General features: G+C 37.9%; 1 protein-coding gene across 8 annotated transcripts in view; it reads left to right on the top strand.

Annotated features, from left to right (window-relative positions):
* The window catches only part of NEK1 (NIMA related kinase 1), a 133094-nt gene that overhangs the window by 73718 nt on the left and 35472 nt on the right, over positions 1-23904 (top strand). For 5 of the 8 annotated variants that reach the window (XM_074951133.1, XM_074951131.1, XM_074951129.1 and 2 more), the window contains 10 exons: positions 1418-1501; positions 4066-4149; positions 6099-6176; positions 7722-7817; positions 9520-9693; positions 14070-14135; positions 14233-14461; positions 20336-20488; positions 23107-23289; positions 23762-23888. In XM_074951133.1, coding sequence (XP_074807234.1) covers positions 1418-1501; positions 4066-4149; positions 6099-6176; positions 7722-7817; positions 9520-9693; positions 14070-14135; positions 14233-14461; positions 20336-20488; positions 23107-23289; positions 23762-23888 — 1274 coding nt within the window. The remainder of the gene's footprint in view (positions 1-1417; positions 1502-4065; positions 4150-6098; positions 6177-7721; positions 7818-9519; positions 9694-14069; positions 14136-14232; positions 14462-20335; positions 20489-23106; positions 23290-23761; positions 23889-23904) is intronic. The other 3 variants (XM_074951136.1, XM_074951137.1, XM_074951130.1) reach the window with 1 other exon arrangement.

Genomic DNA, 23904 nt, shown 5'->3' with positions numbered 1-23904 from the left:
ATCCTTACTGTGAGTAATGTGTTTCTGGCCTAAACTATTAATGAATTTGCATTGCTGTCTCGCATTATAAAATCCAAATCCTTGCAATACAAGATTCTAATATTCATATTCTGAGAGGAACTCAACTATGAAACAGTGAATGAAGTATTATTGAGTGTCTAACTAGATACCTAAATTCTTAAAGCTTTTACTTCCAATTTCTTTCTCACTTAGAGACAACTTCTATTCTAAAATACCATGGCTCCAAAGCCGCCAGAAATAATTTTAAGCTAATTTAAATATAAACATGAAAAGTAGACTTAAGAAATTTGAGGTGACAGTGAGCATTTTTGTAAAGCTGATAGGTACCGTGTATTGCACAGCTTTATAAGAGCTGGAAATTTAAATCCCCTCTCTCTTCCACTCTTCCCTTCTCCCCTTTCCCCATTGTGATAATATTTGGAAAACTCTCCATTCAGCTCAGCTATTGTAGATTGAAAGGGTTAACAGTTAGAAACATTTCTATCCTATTTTGAGGGACTCTTATCAGTCATAAATTGAGATCAGAATTTCATCTGCTCATGGCAGATCTCCAGATCTTATGTAACCCAGGCTTACTTCTTGTGCTGTGCAGTTCTCTTGTAGTAGTTGGATCACTGACGTTTATAAGTCTGCTGCAGTCTTTGAACTGCTTGAATCCAAATGTCTCAGATCTGATCTTCCCCGCCCGTCAAAAACCTACCTGCGAAATCACATTACAAGTAGTGACCGCTATTGGAATTTGAGCTGGGTGGACCAGAAATACCTTTCTTATTTTTATGTAGTTTTCTGGTATGAAAATACTTCGGAAGTGCAGGGAAAAGCAAAATATGTTTCTAGTCGCCAATTTACAATACAACTCTATTTGTTTATTTTTTTAAATCTAGTAAATGCTGTGATAAGTACTTAAACTGTTTATATATACTAATCTAACTTTGGATATGAATAAAATTTCCATGAGCTATTGTTAATATTTTACATTTAAAACTAAAATAAAAATGATTAGATATACTAGGCTTAGCTGAGGAATGCATTATTATTGTCAGCTGTGTGCTGCAGATGGTGCAAAAGACAAGTAAAAAGAAAGCCCATACCCCAGAGAATTTATAATAGATTTAGCTAGAGAAGACTAGACACATATGGAGATCAGAAGAGGGAGCTAAATATGTATAAAAATCTAATTTATTAGACTGCTCTGAGGCTTTCTCTTTGATTACTCAGTGTTTTTGATTATTACTATCAAATGTTTCTTGTAAATAAGACTTTTGTCAGGGAAGCTCATAAGAGCTGAAAGTCATCTATGTTTCCCATAAGAAATTTAATACAGTTATTGTTGGATAAGGTAGATAATGTTCTGGCCCTAGCCATTCTTAAACTTGATACATTAAATGGTGAACAGGGTACACTGCAAAACCTGGCAGCTATCTATGGAGGCAGGCCCATTTCTGCAAGAGGAAGGAAATCCAGAAACAAGGAGGAAGAGGTATGCTACCCGCATGTTTGCCACCTTCATCACAAAATAGCATCACTTTGACTTTGCCTCTGCCTTGTTTTCTTGCATGGTTTATAATTTATAATAAATACAAGAACTTCATAGATCCCAAAGTATCATAGAATATCAGGGTTGGAAGGGACCTCAGGAGGTCATCTAGTCCAACCCCCTGCTCAAAGCAGGACCAATCCCCAATTAAATCGTCCTGGCCAGGGCTTTGTCAAGCCTGACCTTAAAAATATCTAAGGAAGGAGATTCCACCACCTCCCTAGGTAACGCATTCCAGTGTTTCACCACCTTCCTAGTGAAAAAGTTTTTCCTAATATCCACCTTAAACTTCCCCCACTGCAACTTGAGACCATTACTCCTTGTTCTGTCATCTGCTACCACTGAGAACAGTCTAGAGCCATCTTCTTTGGAACCCCCTTTCAGGTAGTTGAAAGCAGCTATCAAATCCCCCCTCTTTCTTCTCTTCCACAGACTAAACAATCCCAGTTCCCTCAGCCTCTCCTCATAAGTCATGTGTTCCAGTCCCCTAATCATTTTTGTTGCCCTCCGCTGGACTCTTTCCAATTTTTCCACATCCTTCTTGTAGCGTGGAGCCCAAAACTGGACACAGTACTCTAGATGAGGCCTCACCAATGTCAAATAGAGGGGAACGATCACATCCCTCGATCTGCTGGCAGTGCCCCTACATATACATCCCAAAATGCCATTGGCCTTTTTGGCAACAAGGGTACACTGTTGACTCATATCCAGCTTCTTGTCCACTGTAACCCCTAGGTCCTTCTTTGCAGAACTGCTGCCGAGCCATTCAGTCCCTAATCTGTAGCGGTGCATGGGATTCTTCCGTCCGAAGTGCAGGACTCTGCACTTGTCCTTGTTGAACCTCATCAGATTTCTTTTGGCCCAATTCTCTAATTTGTCTCAGGCCCTCTGTATCCTATCCCAATCCTCCAGTGTATCTACCTCTCCTCCCAGTTTAGTGTCATCCGCAAACTTGCTGGGGGTGCAATCCACACCATCCTCCAGATCATTTATGAAGATACTGAACAAAACCGGCCCCAGGACCGACCCTTGGGGCACTCCACTTGGTACTGGCTGCCAACTAGACATGGAGTCATTGATCACTACCCGTTGAGCCCGACAATCTAGCCAGCTTTCTATCCACCTTATAGTCCATGCATCCAGCCCATACTTCTTTAACTTGCTGTGAAGAATACTGTGGGAGACCGTGTCAAAAGCTTTGCTAAAGTCAAGAAACAATACATCCACTGCTTTCCCTTCATCCACAGAACCAGTAATCCCATCATAAAAGGCGATTAGATTAGTCAGGCATGACCTTCCCTTGGTGAATCCATGCTGACTGTTCCTGATCACTTTCCTCTCGTCTAAGTGCTTCAGAATTGATTCCTCGAGGACCTGCTCCATGATTTTTCCATGGACTGAGGTGAGGCTGACTGGCCTGTAGTTCCCAGGATCATCCTCCTTTCCTTTTTTAAAGAGGGGCACTACATTAGCCTTTTTCTAGTCGTCCGGGACTTCCCCCTGATCGCCATGAGTTTTCAGAGATAATGGCCAATGGCTCTGCAATCACATCCACCAACTCCTTTAGCACTCTCAGATGCAGCGCATCCGGCCCCGTGGACTTGTGCTCGTCCAGCTTTTCTAAATAGTCCCGAACCACTTCTTTCTCCACAGAGGGCTGGTCACCTCCTCCCCATGCTGTGCTGCCCAGTGCAGTCTTCTGGGAGCTGACCTTGTTCGTGAAGACAAAGGCAAAAAAAAGCATTGAGTACATTAGCTTTTTCCACATCCTCTGTCACTAGGTTGCCTCCCTCATTCAGTAAGGGGCCCACGCTTTCCTTGAGTTTCTTCTTGTTGCTAACATACCTGAAGAAACCCTTCTTGTTACTCTTAACATCTCTTGCTAGCTGCAACTCCAGGTGTGATTTGGCCTTCCTGATTTCACTCCTGCATGCCCGAGCAATATTTTTATAATCTTCCCTGGTCATTTGTCCAATCTTCCACTTCTTGTAAGCTTCTTTTTTGTGTTTAAGATCAGCAAGGATTTCACTGTTAAGTCAAGCTGGTCGCCTGCCATATTTACTATTCTTTCTACACATCGGGAAACATTAATGCATATAGTCCTAGAGTTTGTTGCTCAATATTCTTAGTAATAGCTGTCTACATCAGTCGTCTTTCAAAAAAAAATCATTTCTTTTTAAATAAACACAAACACCCCAGACAAAAACAAAATCCCAAAGCCACCTCCATTCTTTTCGTAATAAATACAACTATTCCTAGTTTCCCAGATCTTAGCAATCTTAATAACCGTAAGCTTACCAAATTTAATATTGTGGAACGCTAGTTATGGTTTTCATTCATTTCATTAGAGAAGAAATCAGCTGAATTTCTTTTAGAAATTAATAAATGTTAATTTAGCAGTAGTTTTTCCTTTGTTTGACCTTTTTGTGGAACCATATGGATTTAGATACAAAATGCAAAACTCATTGTTTCCTTTTATTTGAAACTTTACTTCCTTTTTCGTATAGGAATACCTGGCAAGATTAAGACAGATCCGACTTCAAAACTTCAATGAACGCCAGCAGATTAAAGCTAAACTTCGTGGAGAAAAGGTTGGACGAAAATAACTCTAAAGGCTTTGAGGAGCTAGTAGTGAAAGGCTCTAGAATATTGCTCATGAGATCTTTTTATGCAGATGTAATTCTCCCCAACACACACCCCCTTTTTTTTTTTAAATGTACATCTTTTAGGCTGATATTTTCCATGTTGAGGCTTTATCTAAAGGTGAATCTTTTTTCATTAAGTATGAGCAGCTCCATATAGCCCTTGTGAAGTAAATATGTGAAACTTTTTTATTCTTGAAAAGAAATGGAAAGGAAAAACAACAACCCTGGAACCATAATCTTTTGAAGAAGATTGTACAAAAAACTGCTGAAGTTTGAAACAATACAACTGAGGCGCTCTTTGAGTACTAGTACTTACTTTTCATTCTAGTCTGGCTTTGCTTTCTTGCTATATCCTTAATTTGTGTATTTTGTTCTTTAATCCAGTCTAAGGCATTGAAATGCCATCAACAGGTTTAAAATGAAAATTGATTTGGATCAGTTTAAATGGCCAAAAAACTGCCATGATACAGGGTTACAACCAAGGAACCTGGGGGAATCCCCAGGGCCAAGAGGGGCAGAGTACATGTTAAGAATTTTTAAACTGCTCTTAAGGTTGTATATTTATGTAGGTATGAAAATGTTTGATTTTTCTAATCGATCTTTTACTAACTAGTGAATGTTAAAGCTACAGGTATGAAGCTTACCAATTATGCTGATAAAACACTATTTACATTTGTTGCTTGTTGCCTATTAGAACTGGGGACTCTTTCCTTTAAAAATACTTGGAACTTTTAACTCCTTAGAAATGCGATGTGAAAGAACCTGCCAATGCTGTGTTAAGGTTGTACAGTTTAGCACTCAAGTCATAAAATTTAAAAGTTAAGATTGAATGCTCAATCTGAACTCTGATCCCTTGTGTGTATACATTAGAATACTGTCTTCACTTATGCTAACATGGCTTCTTCAAGTAATTGTTCATATGGCTTCTACTTCTGGTGTGCTTGTGCCTCACGCATATGAGATCTGATTCTTTTGACCAGGAGTGTTTTTGGGGCCACAGCTGCATCCTGGATTTCCTCACGCCCATTTTTCCTCCTAAGGCATAAAGGGCAAAGGAGGCCTCAGTTGTCCCTCAGTTCCTTCTTATTCTCTGTATCACTGAAACAGAATTCTCGTAGTGTATTCATACTTTTCTGCCACTCTAGTAGTATTTAGTTCTCTATTAGTTAGCTAGTCTTTTAGTTGTCCAGTGGCGCATAGTTTTTCTCCTAGTTAGTAGGCCTGGAGCCCACCCCTGTTACCAAGACTTCAGCTATGATGTTGGGAGCTAAATTCCTGAGGTTTAATGTCTGCCTCTCCTGTAAAGCTTGTGTGCCACTTAATAGTGGGCACTCTGGTGCTTGTTGTACTTAAGCAAAGGGCATACAGTATCTCAGACCTTGCCCCATCTGCTGCCTTTTTCATAAATGCTTTTATGTTAAATACAGTCTAATAGTATGTGATGGCAGAATTAGAGATGGCTTTGTAATGTATACAGGCAGGGTTAAAGTTGTGCATTCATGCTTAACTTTCTGATTTTGTGAGTGCTAAGCCTTGCAACCTTAAGATTGTGTTAATGTGGTTATTGCTCTTAATAGAAACACATTCTTGTATGTATTTACACTGTAACTGGATTAAAGGTATTTTAAATGTGGTATACTTTTAAAATAATTGTTTTCTGTTGGTTTGTAAAAATTTCAAACTTTCAATTTAAAGACTGGATTTGTTCATACAAGATGTGTTCCAGTTAAACCACAGGTTACTGACCTTGATGCAGGAATTACTGAGTGAAATTTTATGGCCTGTGTTATGCAGGGAATTAGACAAGCTGATCACAGTGTTCCCTTCTGGCCTTCAGATCTGTAAACTGTGAGCTAACTGTGACTTGCTCACTTTTAAGAACTTTTACTTTGTAGAATGAAGCTGACGGTTCTGATGGACAGGAAGCAAGTGAAGAAGCAGAATTGAGACGCAAAAAAATTGAAGCACTAAAGGTAATTGAAAAAAGAGGTTTAGAGTAAATTCTTTAAAATCCACTTAATATTCTTCTATCTGCATTGAATCAGGCAGTAGAATAGGAATACAGTTGTACAGTACATTTGTTGTTTGCAGTAGCTACACTACATTACTAAATATTTGGTATTTCTCATTGTAAACATTAAATACTGTAATGCGTGAATCTGTGTTTTAATGACACCCTCTGTATATATGAAGAGGAGTTGTATTTTTCTGTAGCAAAACATACATTCTCTAGAAGTATGCACTGTGCACCATTCTTCATTTAGCTTCAGGTTGCTGTGGAGAAGTCTGATGGACATGTAAAAGTAAGTTTTTAGTCTGAGTTTAAACTAATTTAACTTATTTCTTCCAACACATAGGTTTGTTTACACTTTTTTGAAAGATAGAATTATAAATACTTTGAATTGTATTGCAGTAACAAAACTATTAAGTTGACCTGTTACTTCAATACTAAAGCTTATTTTTGGTCACTTACACTATGACATGTTCATTTAAAAAAAAAAAAGCAAGCTACATTTTGAGTGAAGCTTTTCTCACTGTTAGGCTTGGTTCTGAAGACAGTTTGGTGTGGGCATGATGGAAATGCTGGAGGAAGACTGAGTGCACCATGAATAATCTGTCTTTTTTTGGGAGAGGAGGAAGGGGTTGAGTTAATTAAACACTGGCAAGAAAAGACTTTCCAGATGCTCTTGTATGCTTTGTGTTCAGACCTGATCTTCAGGCCATAGTGTAAACAAATGCAGTTGTGAATAAAGCTTCATGGCGTAATTTCAGAATTATATTTCTCTAGCAAAGTTTAGCTTTCTGTTCCACAGGAGGTCTACAGAGTTCAGAGCTTTTAGTCTGAATTCTGCTCCGTGGTCTCTTGTAACAATAACTGTCTACAACACATTAATACCAAGTATGTGTCCTTTAGAGTTGATGGGGAAAATGTGCAATGTGAAAACAAATTTGACTGTAATATTATGATTAAAGTAACTAATTTTGGTGTTTTCTGTATATGTATTATGTACAGAAATGCAAAAATGTTTCATTTAATGTTCATTTTAACATAGTTATGGTTTTCTGTAGAAACCATGACCTTGAACTTCAGTATTGAAAATTTCATCTTAATGCTGCTTTAGTTCAAGGTTTTTATTTCCATTTTGTTTGTATAAAAAGTGTACAAGGACATTTTGACATTAGAATCTTCCTTTAAAAAATATATTTGGGGCAGGACATTTTGACATTAGAATCTCCTTTTAAAAAATGTATTTGGGGCAGGATGGATTGTTGTGAAAAGACTTAGAATTTACTTAATGTAGTTCACCAACTTTTATGTGGAACTATTTTGTATTATTGGGTGTTTTCTGAGTATGACATTAGTTCTCATATTTGACATGCAAAGTGTCACATGTTGAGAATTGAAGAACTGAGGATCTGGGATGTTTCATTTGAAGTGGTCTGCAGAATGAAGAAGTTGGAGAACTACTGCTTATGACATTGGATTGAAGCCTTTTTTTTTTTTTTCTTATTTGTAGGCCCAAGCAAACGCGCGAGCTGCAGTTCTGAAAGAGCAACTAGAGCGAAAGAGGAAGGAGGCATATGAAAGAGAGAAGAAAGCTTGGGAAGAACATGTAAGAAAAAAAGAGCTTTCTTACACACTGTTGGTTTTGTTTGGCATGACCACTCCCCAGACTTGGTCTCTCAGCCAAAGAGTACAGCGTTGGCCTTATATTTTAGTCATATGAAGAAAAAGTTAAGATTTTCAGATCTCTGTAACTGTAGTTTTGGCTGCTAAAACTGAGGTGTCTCTCTCTGAGGGCACTCTTATTTATGATCTTAACTTCAGGCACCAGGTATGAAAATCTTGGCTTAAGTTTGAAAAGTACACTGAACTTTAAAAAAAAAAAAAAATCATTAGGATCATGTTGAAATATTTACTATTGTTCATGTGTTGTTGAAATCCACATAACTGTTCTTTTAGTCATAAAAACTTTGGAGTGAAAAATCAGATTGGTAAAATAGCAGCATAAAAGAAGAATGTTTTGATGCTTGTTAAGTAGGAAATAATGAAAGAGTACAGCTGGTGATCTTTTTAGGCAGCATGAAATGATGTGTGAAACTATTTGTCCCTTTTCATAGTACGTAGGAGCTTGTTGACAAGCTGTGCTGAACTCAGAAAATCTTTAATGAATGAACAAATGGTGATTTATAATGATGAATTTTAACTGGTTTCTACTGATGCAATGAACTGCAACAGTGGCAAGAATTAATGTTATAATTTATACTTGTTTTCAACATTTGACAGGCTATAGTGCTATTTTCAGTCTTTGACTTGGTGGCAGTGCTGTTGTGAATTTAAAACTAAATTAAATAATGAAATTTACCTGAAAATGCTAAAAACAGGTTTTCATAAAATCTAACACCCACGAACTGTACTCCTTTTTAAAATACTCAAGCAAAAAAAAATGTATTTTGGGCAAAATTTCAAGCAAGAAAAATACAAATAATATTTACTGTCTTGTTGTTCCCCAGCAGTAAGTGGAGAAGCTTTCAGCCTTGTGGTGTGATTTCCCACCCACCCCCTACAACAAGTCTTTTTAATATTTCATGGGCATATACAGGGTCTTTTAAAAATAGTTCTCATAAACTGGTTTTTAAAGATGTCCTGTCAAATTAAATCATGTAATTTTAAAAAAACCTACCTGTGAGTACTTCAGATGTCACTGAGGCATGTCTATATTCTGAAACTACTTTCTTTTCAAGGGGGTTCTACCATCAAACTTTAGATCAGCAGTTTATCATGCCTTTACTATGGTAACTCTTTGGGTGCTGAAATCTAGCTGTCTTCACATCAATCTGGCTAATTTCCCATATTTCTAATTGTTTAACCTTTTTTTTTTTTTTTTTTAAATTATGACCCCTGTTAGCGCATACATGCAGAACCTTTTTATTTCTCCATTCTAATACCCCTTTCTTTTTGGGTTTTGCTAAGTTTAGAGAGTGCCTCTCTACTATATTGCTGCTTTATTTTACATGAGTTGAGTCTTTAGTGTAAAGTGTTGGTCTTTCATAATAAATTAAGAATCTACAAAATATTTAACACCTGTCTTTACAGAGTGAAGATATTTACCACTTAATTTTGTTTTTGAGGAAATAAATGTAATAACACTTGACAGTTCAAGGAGAGTCTTTTTCTGTCATAGGATTAAATGAAACTGGCAGTCTCACGTTAGATTTAAGTAGATTCATGGTACATTGATAACTTTGTGCTATTTTTGTTGGTTCATGTTAAAATAGAATAGCTTTTTTTTTTTTTTTTTTTTATAAACACAGTTGACAGCAAAAGGGGTAAAGAATCCTATGGTGCCTTTTAATGTGTCAGCAGCTGGGGTTAATCCTGTCCCTGGGCAGCAAGAACCTGGAGGACCTCCTGCCAAACTACAACTTCCACTGAAGCCCAGTACACCACTTATCTCTATGACTTCAGCTTTGAAGGAAGTGGGTGTGGTAGGTATCTGCTAAAATCTAAAATGAACAAAAATAAAAAATGAAAAAAAATCTGCTGAACTGGCACAAGATTTTAGAAGATATATTAATCTAAGACCGTTTGGAATTTATAAACTTAGTTTAAGAACACTATGTGTTTTTAATGAGAACTGGATACCTTAGAAATTGATGGAATTAGTATTGGTATAAATTACAGATCTATCAAGTTAACCTCCACAGAGATCATCAATTTATAATTTAGATTGGTCAACTTCATTTACTATCAATGCAAACACTAAAAATCCAGAATATCACCACTTGAGCTAATTGAAGTCCAATGAGGCCAAGATTTTGCCCACAGTCTGGAAACTTCCAGGGGGGTCATTGGGAAGCTGGAGCATCAGTTCTTCCCCCTCCTCCCGCCCACAGACAAGGTAGTTACAAAACAATTTTTGAACTTATGACTGTTTTGTGTTACTCCTTTCTCAGAGTTTTAAATTAGCTTACTATGTGAGAAGTTTGAGAAGATTGCTATTGTCTCAGACAACAAAAATAATAGTGACAACAGTTACAAAGAGTTTCTTCTTGCTTTTTTTTTCTTTATTCCGGGGCCTTGATCCTGCAAACGCTTATATATGAGTTTAACTTTATTATTGTGAGCGTCCCATTTAATTTCAGTGGACTAATGCAGGAGCAAAATTACAGACGTGTGTGTTTGTAGAATGGGGGCTTTGGATAGTATCTTTAATGATTGGGACACAATATCTTACAGGATTTTTTTTCAGTCATACAGTCAATGGAAATATGTAAGAATACATTTTTCCTCAATATGGATAGTTCTCATCATGTCTCCTCCTATATTCAGCCATCCATCTTGCATTAATGTCATTGTTGATTCTTTTAAACCTTCCTTTGATTTTTTTTTCCTTTTTTTCACTTGAAACATCTAGTTATAGAGCTTTTTGGGGTCTACTCATCTAAACAAATTTAAACTCAATTGTTTATATTTCTTTAAATTGTTCACTTTGTGCTACGTTAAAAACTAACTTTTTTAGCAAGTTCCAAGTCTCTGACTGACTTGCAGTTGTTTTTATAGTCTGATCAGTGATATGGATCTCTGCCATGTTTTAGGTGTTGAAGGTGAACAGACACGCTTCCTAAAATGAAGCTCAGATTGAGTTGCTGGTGGAAGGTCTGGAAGAAATATTTAAATTAGGGCTGACAAGCGATTAAAAAAAATTAATTGCGATTAATCGTGAGATTAAAAAAATTAATCGCACTGCTAAGCAGTAGAATGCCATTTATTTAAATAATTGTGGATGTTTTCTACGTTTTCAAATATATTGATTTCAATTACAACACAGAATACAAAGTACAGTGCTCACTTTATGTTTATATTTATTACAAATATTTGCACTGTAAAAATGATAAAAGAAATAGTATTTTTCAATTCACCTCATACAAGTACTGTTGTGCAATCTCTTTATCATGAAAGTGCAACTTACAAATGCAGGTTTTGTTTTTGTTACATGACTGCACTCAAAAACAAAACAATGTAAAACTTCAGAGCCTACAAGTCCACTCAGTCGTACTTTTGTTCAGCCAATCACTAAGAGAAACAAGTTTTTATTATTTTACAGGAGATACTGCTGCCTGCTTCTTGTTTACAGTGTCACCTGAAAGTAAGAACAGGTGTTTGCATGGCACTGTTGTAGCAGTGTCACAAGATATTTACGTGCCAGATGTGCTAAAGATTCACGTGTCCCTTCATGCTTCAACCACCATTACATGCGTCTATGCTGATGACGGATTCCACTAGATAATGATCCAAAGCAGCGTGGACCAACGCATATTCATTTTCATCATCTGAGTCCGATGCCACCAGCAGAAGGTTGATTTTTCTTTTTTGGTGGTTCGGGTTCTGTAGTTTCCACATCAGTGTATGGCTGTTCTAAGACTTCTGAAAGCATGTTCCACACCTCATCCCTCTCAGATTTTGGAAGGCACTTCAGATTCTTAAATCCTGGGTTGAGTAGTGTAGCTGTTTTTAGACATTTCACATTAATATCTTCTTTGCGTTTTGTCAAATTTGCAGTGAAAGTGTTCTTAAAATGAACAACATGTGCTGGGTCATCATCTGAGACTGCCATAACATGAAATACATGGCAGAATGCGGGTAAAACAGAGTAAAAGACATACAATTCTCCCCCAAGGAGTTCAGTCACAAATTTAATTAACGCATTATTTTTTTTAATGAGCATCATCAGCATGGAAGCATGTCCTCTGGAACGATGGTTGAAGAATGAAGAGGCATATGAATCTTTAGCGCATCTGGCATGTAAATATCTTTCGACGGCAGCTACAACAGTGCCATGCAAATGTCTGTTTTCACTTTCAGGTGACATAATTAAAACGTGCGCAGCATTATCTCCTGTAAGTCTAAACCAACTTGTTTTTCTTAGCGATTGGCTGAACAAGAAGTAGGACTGCATGGACTTGTAGGCGCTAAAGTTTTACTTGGCGCTAAAGTTTTACTTGGTTTTGTTTTTTGAGTGCAGTTATGTAACAAAATCCCTACATTTGTAAGTTGCACTTTTATGATAGAGATTGCTCTACAGTACTTGTATGAGGTGAATTGAAAAATACTATTTCTTTTATCATTTTACAGTGCAAATATTTGTGATAAAAATAATATAAAGTGAGCATTGTACACTTCGTATTCTGTGTTGTAATTGAAATAGATATATTTGAAAATGTAGAAAAACATCAAAAATATTTAAATTTCAATTGGTATTCTATTCAACAGTGCGCAATTAATTTTTTCATGTCAGTTCATTTTTTTTAATCGCGTGAGTTAAATGCGATTAATTGACAATCCTAATTTAAATTATTATTGTGCCTATATTTCAGTCATTGTAGTAGCTTAAAAAACGGTCTCATCAAACTTGACAATGATTTGCTCTTCCACGTCAATAGATAATTTTATTCAGTGGCACATTTGATCCTCAAAAATATCCTCCCAAAAAAACACCCTAATTTAATATCCACTTTTTTTGTGATAACCCTAAATCTTTTCTCTTGTTGCTTAGTAACTGTTGGCAGGACTTACATTTTACCTTACAAGAATTCTGTTTTCATTGCATCATTCAGTTGCTTATTTCCTTCCACGTCTCTCAACTTTTAAGCATGTTAAGTCAGATAAATTCATGCAGTGATGTTTGGTAATGCTTATCACTCACTTGCAATATTAATTAATAGTTGTCACATTTACAATAGCAAGAAACAATCATTTAGTGAAATCAGTACCCTGAATTCTGAAAAATAAGCTTCCTGAGTTTATATAGAACCTTATTATCACATATCTCACTTACATTCCAGGATTTTCTGTATTCTAGCAAACCATGCTCCTTAGTGGTACACAGTACCATTCATTCGTCTCTCTTCAACATTCATTGGCCGCTGATTCTACCCAATAGCAGTCGCCTTTTTCCACCCACTCTTTTTCCCCATCTAGAAAGCTGTGTAATTTTCTTCTTCCTAGTCGCCATAAGCTGAACTTTGATGTTATCACTTGCCTTTCAGTTTATTCTAAAAAATTTTGATTTCATAGATTGAAATTGCTGTGTAATGTTTCTGATGCCAAAACCTTTCAAATGTTTAAGCTCCTATATGTTTCTGTGTGACATAAAAGTTCAAAAAATACTTGATAAAAATCTCAATATAGCCATCAATAAGGGGCCACCATAAACTGGTGTTACATAGTTGCCAACATAATAGCATTTATGCTTTTTTAAAAAAATTGTGGATCCATTTTTTTCTCCTCCTTCTCGATCTGGATGACTACTTTTGATACTACTGATTACTTTGTGCTCAAATATTGAGAAGATGATGTTTCTCTCCTTCTTCTCCCTACTTAAATCCAACCACTCTAGCCACTCAATTTTTATTTATAGTGAAGATTTTATGTCTTCCCTTCCCTTTTCCTTTTTGTGTAGGCGTATCTTAACTCTTTCCTTGCCCATTTTCTGTTCTTTAAGGAGTTACTCAATCTTAACTTCAGGCATAAATGGGAGTGTTCATAGATAATGCCCTACTTTATCTCCCCTGGTTTATGTTCTGATCCTTCTTTTTACTGTCTGCTTATACAGACTCTTAGCTTTTTAACTTTTAACTTCCAGGTACTGAATGTTTCAAAGACAAAATTGGTCCTAGAAATTCTCTGAGTGAAGCTACATAATAAAAGTATTGTACAAAAATGAAAAGAGTGAACAGTTATCCATGGAGAGATTTTTAGAAAGATTTTCTTCTTCCTTCACCTAGTACAGACTATAAATATTCTAAAGATATTTTTCTGGCTTGCATTCTTGCATTGAATTTCATGCTTCCTGGATCTACAGGATGAAAATACAACTGCTATCCAGGAAACCACAGAGGAAACGAAGAAGGCAGATCTTGCTGTGCAAGTAAGTCAAATTACATTTGGTTTTATTTAATTTTTCCTGTTCCTTTCCCTTCAGAATTTAGAATAATTTAACTGGTATACTTTTTGCCCTTTTTCAGAATAAAAGAGAAATACTAAGAAGATTGAATCAAAATCTTAAAACACAGGACGATGTAAAAGGAATAAAGGAGCCTAAAGACACCTGTGAGGCAGCTATGGCTGAAGAGAGTAAAGAAGAAGAAGAATATCCACTTCTAGTAGATCGCAAGAAATGGGAGGTGGCAGCAGCTGAGTTGGTGGTTCCTCTTGCACAGCTAACTATGGAGGAATCATTGTCGGGGACAGAGAGTAAGCAAGCTTTCTACTTTGCCTACCTGAGCATTTCCATCACTGATACCTAGGTGCCAATCTGTTGTGTGTGGTATCAATTCACAAGAATGAAAGTGCTCCTAATCATAACCCTTTCACTATCTAAATGGTTACTCTGCCTCTTGGTCCAAGTTCTTCAAAGACTTCAAGATGACTATGTTCTAGGGCTGTCAAGTGATTTAAATCGCGCAATTAATTGTGCTGTTAAACAACAATAGAATACCATTTATTTAAATATTTTTGGATGTTTTCTACTTTTTAAAATATATTGATTTCAATTACAACACAGTATAAAGTACACAGTGCTCGCTTTATATTTATTTTTTATTACAAACATTTGCACTGTAAAAAAGAGAATAAATAGTATTTTTAGTTCACCTAATACAAGTTCAGTAGTGCAATCTCTTTATCATGAAAGTTGAACTTACAAATGTAGAATTATGTACAAAAACCTTCCTTCAAAAATAAAACAATGTAAAACTTTAGAGCCTATGGGTCTACTTCTTGCTCAGCCAATCGCTCAGACAAACAAGTTGGATTAGAATTTGCAAGAGATAATGCTGCCTGCTTCTTGTTTACAATGTCACCTGAAAGTGAGAACAGGCATTCACATGGCACTGTTGTAGCTGGTGTTGCAAGATATTTACGTGCCAAATGCCGGGTTCTGCTCGCTAACAATCCAGAGCAGACTGATGCATGTTCATTTTCATCATCTGAGTCAGATGCCACCAGCAGAAGGTTGATTTTCTTTTTTGGTGGTTCAGGTTTTGTAGTTTCTGCATCGGAGTGTTGCTCTTTTAAGGCTTCCGAAAGCATGCTCCACACCTTGTCCCTCTCAAATTTTGGATGGCACTTCAGATTCTTAAACCTTGGGTCAAGTGCTGTAGCTATTTTTAGACATCTCAGATTGGTACCTTCTTTGCTTTTTGTCTAAATCTGCGTAGAAAAAACATACGCTGGGTCATCATCTGAGACTGCTATAATATGAAATATATGGCAGAATGCGAGTAAAACAGAACAGGAGATGTATACAATTCTCCCCCAAGGAGTTCATTCACAAATTTAATTAATGCATTATTTTTTTTTAAATGAGTGTCATCGGCATGGACGCATGTCCTCTGGAACAATGGCTGAAGCATGAACAGGCATATGAATCTTTAGTGCATCTGGCAGGTAAATATCTTGCGACGCCAGCTACAACAGTGCCATGCGAGCACCTGTTCTCATTTTCTGGTGACGTTGTAAACAAGAAGCAGGCAGCAGTATCTCCCGTATATATAAACAAATTTGTTTGTCTTAGCTATTGACTGAACAAGAAGTAGGACTGCGTGGACTTGTAGGTTTTAAAGTTTTCCATTGTTTTGTTTTTGAGTGCAGTTATGTTTAAAAAAATTTTAAAAATCTACATTTGTTAGTTACACTTTTTTATGGTAAAGAGATTGCACTGCAGTACTCGTATTTTTCAATTCACCTCATACTATTTCTTTTATCGTTTTTACAGTGCAAATATTAGTAATTAAAAATAATATAAAGTGAGCACTGTACACTTTTTGTGTTCTGTAGTTGTAATAGAAATCAATATATTTGAAAATGTAGAAAAAGATCCAAAAATATTTAATACATTTCAATTAGTATTCTATTGTTTAACAGTGTGATTAATCGTGGTTAATTTTGTTTGATTAATCGCAGTTAACCCACGCAATTAACTAACATCCCTACTGTGTTCTATTTTGGTTAAGAATTGATGTACGAGTCAAGGGATTAACTAGTTTTACTGAGCTGGCCTCAAAGGGGTTAAGTTCTACTGCTAGAACAAATAGTTAACTGAGCTTGAGAGTTTGTATAAAGTTATGCTGACTAACTCCCATTGCAGACTATCACTACAAGAATCTTTTTACAGATTTATTAATCACACATAAGAAGGTAAAGCAGTTAAGGCATTTAAAATTTAAAAAGTGAAACAAAACCTCACCATTAAAATTTCCATGGTACCCTTTCCATTTTAGATGGTATTAAAAGCCTTTGTAAGGAAAAAGAATCAGTCATAGGATGACTTGTTGCTGAGATCTGAACCTGTTTCCTTTTGAGGACAAGACAAAAAAAATTACAGAAGGAAAGAAACAATATCAAACATACGACAGAGATACAGTTACTATCTTTTTCACTTGCATTTCAGCTGCTGGAAAATTTTCAGGCAAAGCTCTTGCTTTTTTACGTATCTGGCTAAAGCATTATTTTTAATTTGTCTCCTTGATCACATTTTTGTTTTTGGAGCGGGGTGAGGCATATGTTAGCAGAAACCTTCAGTTTGTATCCCAGATGTTCAGTTGTTTAGTATTTAACCCAGTGGAGCTGGTGATGTCATCTGGCTTCCTTCTTCAGTGTGTTTAGAATATCTTTCAGGATCAGGAAAACAGTGTAATGGCAAATTCCTGGGTCCCAGTATATGATGGTGAAGTATATTTCCTCCCGTTGTTCCTTCTCAAATAAGCTACCAAATACACCCAAAAAACCCAATTTCATTCCATTAAAACTGATCATCTGGTGGTCTCATGTACAGGCACTTATTTTCACTTTAATATCATATTGGCCCTGTTTCTATAGCATGTTTTGACTTTACTCAACGTTTCCTAATTATAGATTTTAGTTTATATAATTTGACTCTAATCTGTGATCATTTTTATAAAACCATTTATATACTGATCACTATGGCCTCTTTGTTACCTTTTTAGTTCCACCTCTTTGGACCGGCTAAAATTCTAGCCCAGAGTATCAGTCTCCACAGAATTAAACTATCATTCTTCTTCGAGTGTTGTCTCATGTCCATTCCATGCTAGGCGTGTGCGCGTGCACTGCATGCAGAGTTGCTGGACATTTTTTCCCTTAGTGCTATCTGTAGGACTGGCTCTAGCACTCCTTGGAGCTGCACGCACATGCACCAGTATAAGGGGCTCTGCCCCCTCTCAGTTCCTTCTTACCGCCCATGATGGTTGCTTGGAGTGATCCTTCCTGCTCTTGCAAGGCTTCCTTCTCAGTGGTTTGGACTTTTCTGTCATATATTATATAGTTATTGTAGTTAGTGTATATAGTTCTTACTACTGTTCGTATGGATAGTGGTCCCTGTCATTGAGGGACTTTCGCCCCTAGGGCTGGGCATGTCCCAGTCCCCGGACTTCAAGCTGTGTGCTGGCTCCAGCAAGCCCATGCCTGTGAGTGACCCACACTCTAGCTGTCCAAAGTGCCTCGGGAAAACTCATGTTAAAGAGAAGTGCCAGATATGCATGTGCTTCAAACACGCTTTCAAAAAGATAGAAACATTTGTCTGAAGGCCTTCCTCATGGAGGCAGCCTTCAAACCGGCCTCAGAGCTGAGCCGCTCTGAATCGGCGCCAAGCAGTTCAGCTTCTGTGTGAAGCGCTCCATCGGTTCCGTGCTCCTACTGGCACCATTCTCCATCTGTGGTGCCAAAGAAGAAGCATAAGAAACAGCTTCACCCAAACCTCGCCTCCCTGCACTTGACAGCATGGTTGCTTCGTGGCTGAAACCTGAAGAGCAGGCCTGCTTGGAACAGGGTTACGACGAGTCTTGCTGGTAGCAGAAAGCCTGCCACCAGGGCCACCTACTTGGCTACTTGTTGGGCCTCCAAATAGAATCTTTCTCCATCCCAGTCTTCTCTGCAGTCTGTCTTGGACTATCTGCTCCACCTAAAACATCAAGGTCTGGCTCTCTCATCTAGTAAGGTTCACTTGGCAATCATTTCTGCCTTCCACCCTCCAGTGCAGGGCAGATCAGTGTTCTCAAGGGCTTGGAAAGACTCTACCCTCAGGTTAACTGTTTGTGGAACTGATTTCCACAATGGGACTTAAACCTGGTCCTGTTAAAGCTCACGGGGCCTCACTTTGAGCTGTTAGCATCTTGTTCCATACTGCTTCTCTCTTGGAAGGTTGCCTTCCTTGTGGCGATCACCTCAGCCAGAAGGGTCTCTGAAATCAAAGCCCTGTTGTCAGAACCCCTTTATGCGGTGGTCTTCAAGGACAAGATCCAGCTGCTCTCCCATCCGGCCTTCCTACCAAAGGTGGTGTCGAATTCCACAGCAACCAGGACATTTTTCTTCCAGTCGTCTTTCTGAAACCTCACAAGACCACCGAGGAGCGCTGGTTCCATACATTAGACATTTAGCAGGCCCTAGTCTTCTATGTCGAGAGGACAAAGCCCTTCTGCAAATCTACACAACTCTTTATAGCAGTAGCAGAAAGGATGAGAGGGCTGCTGATGTCATCCAAAAGAACCTTGTCCTGGATATCCGCCTGTATCTGGGCTTGTTACAAGCAGGCGAAGGCTCCGCCTCCAGCCATCGTGACTGCTCATTCCACAAGAGCTTAGGCTTCATCAGCAGCGTTCCTGTCACAAGTACCAGTCCATGACCTCTGCAGAGCTACAATATGGTCGTCGGTCCATACCTTTGCATCCCACTACACCATGACCCAGCAGGCCCGTGACGATGCCGGTTTTGGAAGAGTGGTGTTGCAGTGAGCACATCCATAAATTCCGAGCCGACCTCCAAGGGGTACTGCTTGAGTCACCTATCATGGAATAGACATGAGCAAGCACTGAAAGGAAAAGAAACAGTTACTTATCTTTCGTAACTGTTGTTCTTCGAGATGTGTTGCTCATATCCATTCCATGACCCACCCTCCTATCCCTCTGTCGGAGTTATCAGCGAGAAGGAACTGAGATGGTGCAGAGCTGGCGGTGCTCCTTATACCGGTGCATATGTGCATGGGTTCAGGGGGTGCTAGAGCCAGTCTGAGGGATACTACTAAGGGGAAAATCTCTGGCAACTGTGCACGCGGCACACACATACCTAGCATGGAATGGACATGAGCAATGCATCTTGAACAACAGTTACGAAAGATTAGTAACCATTATTTCTTCTGTTGGGTGTATGCCATCTCAAAAGTACTAGAAGATATAATGGAAGAGATTTTTTTAATTTAGATTTATTACTTTTATTTTTTTATGTTGGACCCTTTCTCAGTTTAAGCTTGATAGAATTCTTGATATTGTTGTTCAAGCTTAATATTCTTAAATTTTGTCTTCTCCACGTCTGATAGTCTTGAAAAGTGGGAGTTCCCCTTCTCCCTAGCAACTGATCTTTTGGCTCTAAACTAAAGTGCAGGACTGCTGTTCAGGAAGGATGGGAAGCTCAAAGTCTCCCTTTGCAGCAGAACCTTTCAAAGGAATTTTTTAAAATTTAAACTGAGTTTATCTAATTTTCTTTATTCTGTTGGGTGCATTTCTCAGAATTATTTTCAAATATATATATTTTTGGAGAGTTTGAGGGCTTCTGAGGCAGCACCTTCCTTTGCCCGCCCTTTCCCTCCCAATCCTTCCTTCTGAAATGGCAGACGCAGTCAGCAAAATAAGGGTAAGAAATGTTCCTATTGTCCCTTCCTTCCCCAAAAGACAAGTTCTTCGGGGCAAAGGTGAAGTTCTTGGTATGAAGTCCAGGTCTGCACAAACCTGTTGAAAAGGCTGTGGAAAATTCCCCTCTTCGTGTGGCTTACCCACATTGTCTCAGGTACTAAAAACTAACAAACAAAAAAGACACACCACCTCCTTCTCACTAAAACATATTGGTGGGTCTGCTGCTGTTATGATTAAGTGGAAATTACAGGGGAAACTTCTGAAGCTGGTGCCCAGAGAGATTTTCTGACTTTTTAGATTTAATCAGGGATCTATCTTTGCAGGCTTATGTGTTCAAAATAAAAAGCAATAGACATAGTTGTTCCTTGATTTTATAGGATTGTGAACAATGATGATAAACAGATTTGTTCTTCATGATTCCCAACAGGACAGACCGTGGGGGAGGTAATTAAACTAGATGTTGGTGAGCCCCAGAGAAAAGTTTGGGGCAAAAGCCCTACTGATTCAGTTTTGAAGATACTGGGGGAAGCAGAGCTACAGCTTCAAACTGAATTATTGGAGGAAATAATTATCACAAATGGTAAGCAGGAATTGGGGGTTGTCTGAACTGCAGGGTTAGAAAATTACCTTGAATAGAGCTTATGAGAGTAATGTTTTTTCCTGTTGAACTTCTTATCACAATATAATATCATGATTTGGCTAGTTCTTCGAGTGATGGTCCTGACTGTATTACGCTGAGGGTTCGCATGCACCTGGAGTCAGAGAATTTGAAAAGTGTCTTGATCTGCACATATGCCTGGATCACCTTGTGCTTCTGTCCAGGGCAATAAAGGGTGGGGCAGACTGACTTCATCTACAGTTCCTTCTCCGCAGTGCATGGTCTCGGTCAAAAGTTTGTGTCCTTGTCCCTGACACACTTATAAAAGATGGTTGTCAATAGTTTTAGTGATTTTTTTTTTTATATATATATAGCAGTTTTACCGGTTTTGTTTTCTTTGTAGTTTTAAGAGTTAATAGTTTTAGTTATTGTTTTAGATAAACTTCGGGCTTCAGATTCTGTTCCTCCTGTCCATGATCCTTCTTGGTCAGCGGCGACCACCAATGCTGTCTCTACTGCCTGGGAGAAGATCATATCCGTCTCCAGGTGCAGTATTTGCTAGTCCTTGCTCAGCTATGCCTGAGAAGGCTGGGCACTTAGCCTCCAGAAGCATCTCATGGAGCTCGCCATGAGAGCACATTCAGATCTAAGCCAGAGGAACCGCCCCCCCCCCCCCCCATATGTTGGTCTGATTCAGCAAGGAGCACACTTCCCGCTACTATAGCTGACCCCAGTACTGGTGGAACCACCCCCTGAGACCCCAGGGTGGGACCTAGCTGGGAGATAAGGACGCATGGGACTAAGTCTTCCTCCAACTCAAAGATGATGGACACTCCCTCCACTAGCTCAGCCCAAGGGGATGGAGTACTTTCCGAATCTCTCAGGCACGAGAAAAAGACCCATAAACAATGAGATCCAGTGGTTCCAGGCGGTACTGATGATTCATTGCCATTTCTGGCACCCCCATAAGATGTGGATGAACAGACACTAGTTTCAAATTCTCTGACTCCAGGTGCATGGTGTGCATGCATAACCCTCAGTGGAATACAGACAAGGAACACACAAATCTAAGAACTTCCAGTTACAGGTAAGTAACTGTTACTAATTTTTCAGGTAGGATCTTAATTAACAAGACAGTAAGTCCGCTATTCAGCAGAATTCTTTTCAGCAGCTGTTGCTCACTTGCTTTTGTGCTGAGGACTCCTTCCTAGCAATAGAAACTTATTCTGTTCCTGTTTGTTCCTTCCTCCTCTTCTTCTTCCTCATTCCCACTCATATATCAATTGTGATAAATACAAAGAAACAAAATTAAACTTGCTAGAAAGGACTGTGAAAGGCAGGAAATTTAATTTTATTGAAGCAAATTTGAAGTTGCTTCAAAATAATATTAGAATATCTGGACCTGTGGGTTTTGTTGTTGGTTTGTTTAAATGAATAGCTTCCACTGGACAAATAAATTTATTATTTAGCTCCATAATCTTCTTGTCTGTGTTAATTCAGGATTAGACATCTGGCAAAGTGGAATCGTTTGGACAAAAAAGTAGAAGTCATTCTTTAAAACCAGTATCTTGGCACACTTGTGGTCTGATATTAGATAAATGTATTGAGCTCCTCACCTATCAATCCTGGCACTTCCAAAGCAGCTATCTCTGATAGGGTTAATATCTTTCCCCTGTGTTCTTTGGCCTCTCTTTATTTTATTCCCCCTCTCCACCCCCCCATGCTTCTGGTGTTTTAAATGCCAGATGCTGTTAGTGTTTCAACATCTAATGTTAGTTTCTTTCCTTGTGATTCTCCACTGAGACAGTGGACCATGCTGTCCTGGCAGAGAGAGACAAATCAGTGTAATTGCACACTGGGATTTTCAACTCTTAAACATAATCCCATGCTCTAAAACAAACAGAGTATGTCTAACTTTTTGGAATGGTACATTGGTGTACTAAGGTAAAAGTTTAAAAAATCTTAAGAATTGGGATTTGACAACAATTAACTGTCTGTCTTTTGCAGTTGTGCTGGGTAGATCATTAAATACCAATAGTTATTCTCACCTAATGAAGTAAACAGAAGATTCATTCAGCATAATGTTAAGGCACATAAATCATATCATCTTACATAAGTCATTTGTAATAATGTCAGTTTTGTGTCTTTTGTGATCTCTTTTCATCCTTTCAGGGATATGTGAACTCATGTATGTTTCCAACCTTTGTACTCTTACATTTTCATAGATTAAGTAAAAAGATTCCTTTGGTAAAACTTGTAATACTGCAAAAGAATATTTTATATTAGTCTGAAGCATACGGACTTAAAAGAGCAAGACAGTTCCATTTCTGGGCAAATATAGTGTTTTTATTTCCCTGCAATTATGAAAATAGTAATAAATAAATAAACCTGTTACTGTTTTTAAAGCATAGTAGATTCACCTTTCCTCTTCATGATTTTTTTTTTAAAGTTTGTAAACATGGTGTTTTCTTTACTCTTAGTATGTGTAGTTGCTTATATTTAAAAGGCTTATCAACTCTACAGTTTACCCTTTATCATTACCAAAACAGATAACGCTCACTTTTTAAAATTGTAGAATAAATTTGTATTTGATACTATAGATGTTCCTGAAGAAGGTTCTCAGCCCTTAACCATGAAAGAGAACAGTGAAGTAGAAATTGCTTGTATTGGAGAGAAATCTTCATCTCCAGTTGTTGGTATCATAGAATCTGAAAGGACAATACCAGAGGAGTCACAAACATTTGATGCCACCCAAGTGCTGTCCAGGCCTGTTGTGCTACATGGTATGATTTTCATTACTAATTCTAAAATAAACATTTTCTTAATCAGTAGGGAATTAAAAATAATGTAATTGGTTTGTTACTTTTTTAAATAAAACATTGCCAGAACTTTGATGTATACTAATACATTAGTATGTCATATTACAGTTCTAGTATATTAAATGCCAAAAACTTGTAGAGGATGTTAAATTGAGATACTGGGGACAGAATTAAGGAAATGCTGAGTTTTCCTTGGAGGTGGCCTCTCCATATTCCCAATTGTGGGTTGGGCACCCTGGCACTGCTGCGCTTTGGGAACCTACTGGAAAGCAGTGCCTTTTGGGTCTGCAAAAGTGCCTTCTGTTAAAGTCCCTGAACCTCCAAGAATGTACATGTAACCTTTTCAGACAAGAAACATTTTTGTGAGGTGTTTTTTTTCATTTGAGCATCTGACTGTGATACTCTGTAGTTGTGATCATTCTTTTATTTACTTTAGAGCTGGATGATTTGGAAGCAGAAATTTTGGAAGAAACTGAAAAAAATAAAAAGTGCAAAAGTGACCAACTTCTCATCACTGTTCATGACGTGTGGGTTAAAGAAAGGGAAACAATAACGGAGAATGAGTAAGTAACAATTTTC

The sequence above is a fragment of the Natator depressus genome, chromosome 4, assembly GCF_965152275.1.
Source record: "Natator depressus isolate rNatDep1 chromosome 4, rNatDep2.hap1, whole genome shotgun sequence".
In the NCBI taxonomy this organism is placed as follows: Eukaryota; Metazoa; Chordata; order Testudines; family Cheloniidae; genus Natator; species Natator depressus.
This window is presented reverse-complemented; position numbering and strand designations above follow the sequence as displayed.